Source organism: Fundulus heteroclitus, unplaced genomic scaffold (genome assembly GCF_011125445.2).
Source record: "Fundulus heteroclitus isolate FHET01 unplaced genomic scaffold, MU-UCD_Fhet_4.1 scaffold_38, whole genome shotgun sequence".
Lineage (NCBI taxonomy): Eukaryota > Metazoa > Chordata > Actinopteri > Cyprinodontiformes > Fundulidae > Fundulus > Fundulus heteroclitus.
In genome coordinates this window covers 3410396-3420325 of record NW_023396792.1, presented here as the reverse complement: position 1 = coordinate 3420325, position 9930 = coordinate 3410396, and the positions used below count along the sequence as shown (strand labels likewise).

The following is a 9930-nucleotide window of genomic DNA, read 5'->3' as shown; positions in this document are numbered from 1 at the left end:
AAATAATCAGCTGGTAGGCTGCGTGCAACACAGGTGTGCAGCAGTTCTTAAGAAACAATGGTTCCTTGGGCTTTTTTTTTTTTTTTTTTACCATCTTTCTTCTAACGTCCAACTTTAACATTTGAGGCCTAGAGAACCTTCTTATTTCCGGCACTGTATTATAATGCGCAAAACAAATTCAAAGTCCTGTATCATAAACAGAGCCAATAAGGGCTTTGTACATATCTTACTGGTGTGAAGTTTGACCAAGTAAGGTTTTAATTGCCACTTATTTAAATTCCCAGATCAAACATCCTAGAAAATGTTTCTTTTAAGCTCATTAAACTTGCTGCACTCCCAAGAGGACACAATGCAGGTTCTTGTTTGCTACAAATTTCACATCGGCCATTAATGTGCTTTTCTCCAGAGAACCTGTGGTAGGAGCTAAAGATTAAGCCGACGACAAGGGAAACTTCTAAGCACCAAAAATAAATCAACAATTTATTACTTAAAACTTAGATTGCTGTCCTGCCAATTAAGTACTTCCCCGTAGATAATTTAAGAGTAAAAATAATTTTGGAGATACAATAAAATGTTTCCTTTCCATCACTTCCTAAAGATAATACATTTCACCAAATGAATTGATCTTGCATTAACTAAATAAACGTGAAATTACAAGACATAAAGTATCCACTTTTAAAATGGATAAAAGAGTAAAGAACTTTCCCTGGACCAAAATAACTTGGTTTCTCTTTCAGGGTTAAGATGGAGGTTTAGAAACAAAGATGGCAGACGGCTACTTCATTAAGTCAAGATTTCTGAACAATCTATTCAACCTTTTAAAGAAGTTATTTTTAAACGGGTAAGACATTTCATAGTAATGGCGCAAACATACGTAGAATGGTTTTATTTCACCTTTATTTCATGATTTCATGTGTCAGTTTTAAACAACAAATTTAAGCTCAGCACAAACAAACTCTGACCACAGCAGCCTGTGCTCTGCTGAATATCGTGGCTGCGGAGGAGCGTAACATCACATGTCAAATCCAGCCAATGACTACATTTTTACTAAATGGTTGTCTGATTCCCCCCATGACCGGTTGGATTGATTTTTCTCCTGTCGCAAGTCTTCCCTTCAAAGCACGTTGAGGAGGCCACTCGAAAGAATGAAAAGAAAAAGTTAACAATAAAAAAAAAAAACAAATGGGAAGAAACAGTAACACCACAACAAAGCTCAGCCAAACCTTAAAAATTAAAGTACGACAAAAATGTAAATAATAATAATATTAATAATACTAAATGTTTTTACACATTTGTTTCCAAACAAAAATAAATTCCTTTGGTCAAGTAAAAAAAACAAAATGAAAACAACAGTGAACTCTTGTGTACCAGTCTCAGTTTCCTCGTGTTTCTTTTTCTACAGTCATCCAGGTTCTTTGAGGCTCTAAGGCTGCAAAGGAGGTGTCAAGGCAATATGGTTATGGTGCCCCAGGAGCTCCATGCTGCAGCATGCTGGGAAAAGGACTAGAGGAGTAAGAGAGGGGCAGAGGCATTGAGAGAGGAGCAGAGTCCTCAGACAGCAGGTGAAGGTGCATCAGGATCAGGCTCGTTGCTGTAGTTGTTGCTGTAGTGATTCCCACTGGGTGGGTGATTGGGTAGGATGTCCAGTTCATCCACCTGAGGGCCAGGGTGCATCACCACCAGCTGGTCCTGGGGGATATCTGCAGCTGCTGCCGCCAGGTTGGTGATGGACTTAGACTTCACGCACTGAAAGTCCACATGCCGGCTTTTGCCCTCTTCCTTTTCCCAAGACATTCGGATGAAGGGCCTCTGGACATAGTTGTAAATCACCTCTGGGCGACCTCCTGGGCGCTTCTTCACCTTCTCTTTATACGTGGGATAACCTGTTGACACAAAGGGCATACATTTGTTATTTCATGTTTGCCTATCTTGATCGCAGTCCCTTTGAAACGTTGAGTTTTTACACACAAAATGCATGAGAACCCTGTGAACATAATACAAGCAAGATACAAATTCCTTCTCTGGACTCAACTTCCCAGAAGTTCACATCTTTTGTAAAAGAAACTATTACTACAATGGAAAGGCTTAAAATACTGAGTGAAAAAAATTAAACTGGAAGGAACTACACAGAAAGAAAGGACAAGAGAGATTGCAGTCAGGACACAAAAGCAGGAAATAAAAGAATCAAGGACAGAAACAGAAAGAGAAGAAGTTATGAGACTGAAGAAAACAGGTAAGGACATAATGAAGGAAGAAGAAATGAAATGAAAGAGGGGAAAGACAGAAACTAAACTAAAAAAAGTAAAAGAAAGGGAGGAAGGAAACCAAGTAATGGAGAAAAGAAAGAAAGGGACAAAAGAGAAGGGCACGAGGAGGGATACAAACATTGGCGAGGCGACAAGGATTAAGGGACAGAAGGAAGGACAGCGAAAAGATTAACGCAAAAGACAAGAAACAAAAATAAGGAAACAAAGTGGTAAAGAAAGGGAGATTATGAGGAAAAAACAGAGGATAGATAGACTAACCTGGCAACCCAGATTGATAATGTGTAGCACTCTCCGTTCTGCACATTATCAATCTGGGTCAGCTCCCATCAAATCCATTCAGGGTAAGGAGGGACATTCAGCAGAACTCTAAGCTGATTGAACAAAGCCACACCTAAGGCCCGCCTACCAAAGGTTAGTTTTAACCAGTCGCTGGATTAAAAAATGAAAATGTAAGCAGCAGACTTCATTAGAAACCACAAGTTTAAGCTGGTCGAAGCACTTCTTGCTGTTCTTCTTTCAAAGAAGAAATCGTGGATTCTGACAAAACAGATGTGACAGCAGCAGCTGTGCGTCCTCCTGCGCTGCCATGTTTATTTCTGTCCAGCTGTGGGCTCGGCAGCGCTGTATGTCCCGCCTTAAACCACAATACTGCAATGTGATTGGCCCGAAACATTTTTGGTTCGGGCTGAACGACTGAGATGGGATAGGGACAAGATGGATTCTGGTGTGTTTGTGAACGCAGAAATACCACAAGAACTCAGCTTGCAGGCCACATTTAGGAGGGATAAGGGATGGAAAAAAGGAAACAAGAAAGGAAGGACATCAGGATAGGGAATGAAGTCTGAAAACAGAAATGTTTTCCTGACATTAAACCTGCCAACTTCATCTGTGCACCCTGAGGTTACTTTTTGCTGTTCTATAAGAGAAGCGGATTATCCTGACAGCAGCATAAACACTGATTAAGTTACAGATAACAGATGGTGACAACTAAGCAGTGGCTCGTTAAAACAAAACCAAAGAAAACAACCAAATTCAGAATAGATTTTGCAAATGTAAATCCTGCAAGTAACACATTCAGTACACCTTTAAACCATTTTACAGGAAAGTTCAACGCACCTTCAATGCCCAGCCTTATTTTCTTCAGCCCCCTCTCCTTTAAAACTGATTTGGCAACGTCTCGGTTCTCGATATACTTAAAAAATCTGTATAGTTTTGTGCTGTAAATAACTGCAACGAGAACAAAAATGTTAGTATAACAAGTGTATTACATATTTCTGTTTTGTACACAGCATGCAAAACACCAGCGGTACCGGTTTTCTGCAGAAGCAGGCAGGCACTTACTCTGTGAATACTCCTCGCCCATTTGCGGCGGGTACTCTTCGTCCCAGTCCACCACATCATCGTCTGTAAGAACTACGATGTGACATTCCCTCTCTCCACTCTGAGCGCTGGCCACCATTAAAGGCAGAACCATTTCTTCGAGGTAAAACTCAAACTGACGCCGAGCGCCGTCATTGGACAGCTCGTGCATCAGGGCACCTGGAAAAGGAGGACGAGTTTGAACTTAAATGTGATCTACTTTCTTGAAGTACTTAGAAAACATCAAATGCACACAGAGGTTGATCTTAAATAAAACATGCACATATTATTCAAACAGGCCCTCCGTAGTGGCCCCCGTCTTTCTAAATACAATTTAGTAAGGTTTAGGCTCTGAGAAAAAAGCGAATAAATACTGTTATAGTCAAACGTCTACTTGCACATAAAAATATTTGTGGCGATAGTTGGCAATACCATTGATGAACAACAAGAAATCAGTCTTAATATGGAATATTTATGATTTATTTTGAATGTGTTTTTCAGGCTTAAATGACTCTAAAATTTACTTAGTGAAAAGAGTGTTAAGAATTTGCCTTAAAGTGTTTTATCTAGTGGCTTAGTGGTAGGAGCAAGGCGCTTGCGTCGAAGGAAGGCTGCAAGTTCCCTGGTCCGTCTCCCACAGTCTACCACTGTGAGTCCCTGATGGAGACCCTTAGCCTCAGGAAGCTCCCTGAGTGCTGCACCGTAGCAGCCCACTGCTCCCTAGGGATGGCTTAAACGCAGAGGACACATTTCATTGGAATGTAGAAAAGTTGCATTGACAATTAAATGTAATTATGATCAGTAGTAGTAGTATTACAGGTTTGAGAAATCTGTAAATACTTTAAATGTAACATTTCTTTGGTCATTTCTCTCAGAGAAGCATCTTTTTTTAAACACTTTGATTCAAACTATAAATAAATTAAACTCTGATGAATTGTGTTTAAACAGACCATAATGGACCCCGCCCTACGTGAAAGGTGCCACCGTGATTAGCAGCCCTGCCTCTGTGTTCCCAGCGTTTCTGCAGCAGCTGTCAGAAGCACTAATCTACAGTGTTCAGTAGTGCCGAAACAAAAGGAGCTTTCAGTCACACTGAAGGCAGCAGAGCTTTAGGCGCCCGGTTTCTAGCCGCTCCACCAAAAACAGAAGTCATGAAAACGCGTTTCTTCCCAACAGTGTCTGGCTCCAAATAAAACCTCCCAGCAAAACTCTTGAACTGGTGACAGCTCGCTCTGACAGATAAAAGATCGCCTTTTTTTTTTTTTTTTTTTACTATGCTGTAACAGGATGTGACAAAGATTTTAAGTGACATTGCTGTTCTTAGACTGCATTTCTTAATGTGCAACTGTAAAAAGCTCAACACAGGAGGGGTGGGGGGGTGTTGACTCACTAAGGTCTCTGCATTTGATGGTGCTATAGTCGAAGGAGATGCATAGATAGTCGCACGCCTCCCGCAGCTCAGGGATAGAGATTCCATCTGGACAGCGGATTATCCCAGATTTGTAGTAATCCTGTCAATTACAATTAGAAATCACAAAGACAGTCATTTAAAAACACTGTGGCGCCACTAACCCACAAAGCGTGTGCAAATCAAGAGCTTTAGTAAACGCAACATGAACGTTAACTTAGAAACAGGATCTGTCTTTTGTTGTTCATTTTACACCTCAGAGATTCACAAGTTAAACTCTTAGCGTTGGTTGTTAAACTTTAACCAGGTGGGTTCTTTGCAGGCAACATTCAGTTTCACAGAAAATAACACTTGGGCTTTAATCGTTAATGGATTATTTTTACAAAATGATGCAACCTAATATGATTTATTTAACCCTATATGAGTTTATTACTAGGAAAATGACTTTAGTCACATAACTTTCAGTGATATCACTGCTAGTATGTTATGCTGTCATAATGAATGGATGAATGAATAATTTATTTAAGACAATCCAGTGAAATGCATTACGTATATGTAATAATAGCAAGATATTGATATACATATATGTGTTACTTATGAATCCATACTACTCAAAGGTGGTTAAGTAAGAAAATAAATCAATATATTGTACATTATAAACATCCATATTCACATGCACCCACAGCTCACACAACCATAACTACTATAAAAGTATCCACCAATGTGCAGTGGCTAAGATTTTTTAAATTTGTTACGTTAGTTTATGGTATACCCTCCTTCTCTCTCAACAAAAATATTTTGGAATGTTGTCTGGTAGTTTATTACAAACTATGAGCTTTGAAACTTTCTCAGATCTGAGAATTTTAGCAAGCTAGAATGAACAAACAATGGATTTGTGTGGTGATGCTAGCTAGCCTTGCGGACCATCCTAATGGCTCTTTTCTGCTGTGTGTATAGCCGTTTGAGTGATACCCTGTAGGTGTTACCCCAGACTTCTACACTATAGCTCAGGTCTGGTAAAATCAGTGAACAGTAGTGAATGCCTAATCCTTTATAATTCAGAAAAGGTTTGGCTTTACTTAGAATAATCTAACAACTGTGTTATTAATTAATTTCTAGTGAAAGTATGAATGTTAATTTTAAAAGGGGATTAAGTTTGACTGCAAGAGTAATTTAAAGGCATGCATGAGCTGCATTATGCTCCGCTTATTTAAATACGTTTTTAAATAAACACAGAAAACATTGGATGGCAACTGACCAAAATTGCTCGGAAAACTGTTGAGCTGATGCCCTCGGCCACCTCATACTCCCCCTTCTCATTGGGCCTGGTAAAGTTGTGATCCCTTCCAGATCCGAACATCCTGAAACAAAGATAATTGGGTTTACATTCTTAATTGAGAAGGCAAAACATCACCATTTAAAAAGGTAAAATCAAAACTATACACCGTTAGCCAAAAGGTAGAATATAATTACTGGTACTCGATCCCAGATTATTAAGCCTATTTCAGTGTAAGTCAACAATGAGAAAGTGTGCTGTACCTGCCCAACATGGTGTTGGGTTGTGCAGTGAAGATGGAAGGATCCACTACAAAGCGTGTGTTGTCGACAATCAGAGTGACCCTCTCTGAGGTTCTCGTGTTTCGGTTTCCAACAAGGGCATTTGCCGCACCCTCCTTCGGATTGTCATAGACAAAAACCATTTCTCCAGCTCCCAAGGTTTTGAAGGTACCATCAGAACTGGACAAGCTACTATTGCGACTGCTCACAACTCCGCTGCTGCTGGAACCACTAGGTGAGACTCTCTGAGGCCTTGGGCTACCGGGCCTTGATGACGGGCCGTCACGCTCACGATCTGAACACACAAAGGAACAACAATGTCAATTAAATTTTAAATTGGAGGATAAAGTATACTGTAATTATATGGAAACCCATTACTAAATAAAAAAATGTTTAATATAATGTTATTACAAATAAATAAATAATTTAAAATAAATTTAATATGGGTAAATCAGACAGCAAGATGTATAAACTAGAACTGAGCTGTGAGTTTCAGTCAGCTGTTCTCAATAGTTAACGCCAAAAGCTAGAGACCCTTTACAGGACTTTCACGCAGGCCCTCTGCTGTCTCTCCATGCCTACTCACCACTGTTGTGTTGGCGGGTGGGCGAGGTGACGTTTCGAATGCAGGGGGTCAGTTGCCCTTCCCTCTCATGTGAGGAGTCTCTAGAACGATCACTGGAACGACGACGGTCACGAGAGCGGTCGCAACCCCCACTGGCACCATGCAGGCTCATCTTCCGCTGTTCTGCCTCCACTCGAGAAGTTCTGGCCTGACTGCTGCTTTTTATTAAGAGAAAACCACATTTATTCCCATTCTTTCTTTTTTTTTTTTATTTCAAGGCTAAAAGATACATCTATTCAGATTACTACAAATCAATTGCTTTAGGTCGACAACCCGTTCCATTACGGCTTCATGCGTTGCTATTTTGTCTTATTTTTTGCACTGAATTAACCATCTCATAGCTGTGTACTTAAACCTTTTTGAGTATAACTGTATGGTTTTTAAATGTCACACAAAAACAGTATTTTTTTTCTGAACACTTTTTATTACATCCTATTTCTATCTGATACTGATCCCTGTTTGGATAAATTAACTCTTGTAATTTACCCCAGCTTTTGACCCTTGAACAACATAATTTCATATATCCACATTTCTCTACAGTTCCCTGGTGGGATAAGGATTGATTTACAGTTGGTGTAAAAACATCCCACGGAAGATGGGCTGCATTCTGTACCTGAGAATGTCTGGTACAGTACAGAACAACTTAAAACAAAAAAAGTGTAATATAGCAGAAGGATAAAATGACTACACTACGGCAAACCATAAATCCAAATATAGACTTGTAACAAGTCTTTTTTAAGGGGCTGTAAATTCTCCTTTAATACCAGCACTATACGTTTGTCCCAGCAGGATTTCACAAGAGGCCTTAGGTAAAACTAACCACCCAAACAACTGGATCGACCACATTCTGCCATGTTCAAATTACAGACAGACAAAAAAAGAACAAAAGCCAACCCAGTAATTTTCCTACCCCATCTACTTCCTTAAGTGACTCCCTCTCAAATTGTGTTTCGTCACACTGGAGTGAATAACAAAAACTAAATGAAGCCTATTAAAAAAGTTTATTACTAATACAAAAAAAAAAACCAATAACAATAAATATGAGTATATCTGCAACGGTAACTGTTTAGTCACTGAACCCCACTGACCATCGGTGGGTCAGATTACAGGTCTGAGACAAGTAAAAAACCAATAAAAGAAAATAGGATAAACAATATACCTTACTGTTTCATCGGGAGATTCGTCTAAGGTTTTATTCGTAATCGAGATAACAACATATCCATGCATCAGGTAATGAAGAATAAATAAATTTGAAGGAACAGGCTAACACTGATTAAATAAACTGATACATTATCACTTTTGCTTATCTAATACCTTCATATCTATAGGAATAATTATACTTTTGTACCATTTTAATTTGCATAATCAGAAATCCTAAATCTGTTTCCTCATGGCAACAAATAACTGAATTGAGAACAAATGTGCAGTGTTCTGTGCCTCCTTGATTACATCACATTAATTTAAAGACGTGTAAGACTTCAATTGCCCTGAAGCTGTATGAAGTAAATAATAACGTTAGTTAAAAAAAATACAATCTTCAATACAATCATACACATATTGTAAGGCATTTGCATCCTCTTGAAATGCAAGAAAACAGTTTTAATGGACCAATACGACATAAAATGTGATCCTTATCTGTTAGACCTTTTCTTTCACAGTATAACAGACAAATAAGCGACTAGTTAACATTTCACGGCAAACCCTGATATCTAAAAGCAGCGCGTATCAATGTTTATAGTTTTAGGAAATCGCGAAGATTTTCTAATCGGTCTCACCTCGAATGCTTGCAGAGTTTGCGAGGTCGGCTCGTTGCTGTGTGCTCCCAGTTTTCCGTGTCACTCGAGTTACTGTCATATGATTGCAGACGTTCTGCCATCACCCGAACAGGGGGGAGCCTGGTCTGGATCTTTCACCGTTCATTATCTGTTCAGCCGTAGGTAGGTACAAATCAACAAGTCAGTTCACTCCCCCTGTCAGTGTCAGCCCTTCCTAAACTACCGTACAAAATGATGTTTACACGACTAGATGTTTTCTACACGCGAAAACCAATGTCCATATCCGATAAAGCCGTGTGAACATTAATATCCTGACAATAATGTAGAGAACGTTTCTGTTGGCTGAGTCAGCCCACGATTTCGGCTAAATACTTAGCATACTTAGCTTGCTAACATTAGCTTGCTTTCTTAGCCGCACTATATTACAACAGTTTTAATCCACTATCCCGCGACAACAGCATCGAAAGCTCGCTTACATCATCAGTGCTCATACACATGATCTGATATTGTCTAAAGAAAAAGAAAAAAATACTCAAAATACACACCTCTCTAGCTTCGGTTTCCGCTATAATCCCAGTAGCTTCATCATAGCGAACCATCTCTTTCAAAACACTCACTCAGATGACGTAGTACGTGACAACCGTTGACGTCTTGACGTGCTGACGCAGCTGAAGCAACAACTATTTTTGCTTATGCGTTTTGGTCTCATTTTCTCTCTCGATACATGCGCTTCCACTCACTGTTAAAATCCATTTAGGTTGAGCAAAATAATTGTTTTGTATAAGTTCTACAGGGATTTCTACTGTTTCCTTAAAAGGAAATCAAGCGGAGAACAACTTCCACAGATCTCGCGATATGACATGTTTTTTTTAGGATCGGATAAAAGAGCCAATAGTTTCACGTTTATTCTAAGTTTTAGGATCATGTTTATTGTAAGTT

At 39.3% G+C, this 9930-nt stretch overlaps 1 protein-coding gene across 3 annotated transcripts; it reads right to left on the bottom strand.

Moving 5' to 3' along the window:
- Positions 1-875: 875 nt before the first annotated feature.
- Positions 876-9662, bottom strand: btbd10b (BTB (POZ) domain containing 10b). 3 transcript variants are annotated; one of them, XM_012873044.3, is made up of 9 exons: positions 9537-9662; positions 8992-9139; positions 7178-7374; positions 6574-6886; positions 6293-6395; positions 5017-5137; positions 3609-3806; positions 3384-3494; positions 876-1883 (listed from the first exon to the last, which is right to left on the bottom strand). In XM_012873044.3, the coding sequence occupies exons 2-9, from the start codon at positions 9090-9092 to the stop codon at positions 1552-1554; spliced, it is 1476 nt and encodes a 491-aa protein (XP_012728498.2). In that variant the 5' UTR covers positions 9093-9139; positions 9537-9662; the 3' UTR covers positions 876-1551. The 3 variants fall into 3 exon arrangements, with proteins under 3 accessions (XP_012728498.2, XP_012728499.2, XP_035986657.1); XM_012873045.3 differs by having other exon boundaries at positions 7178-7371; XM_036130764.1 differs by lacking the exon at positions 8992-9139 and having other exon boundaries at positions 7178-7371; positions 9537-9618.
- Between the last annotated feature and the right edge of the window lie 268 nt (positions 9663-9930).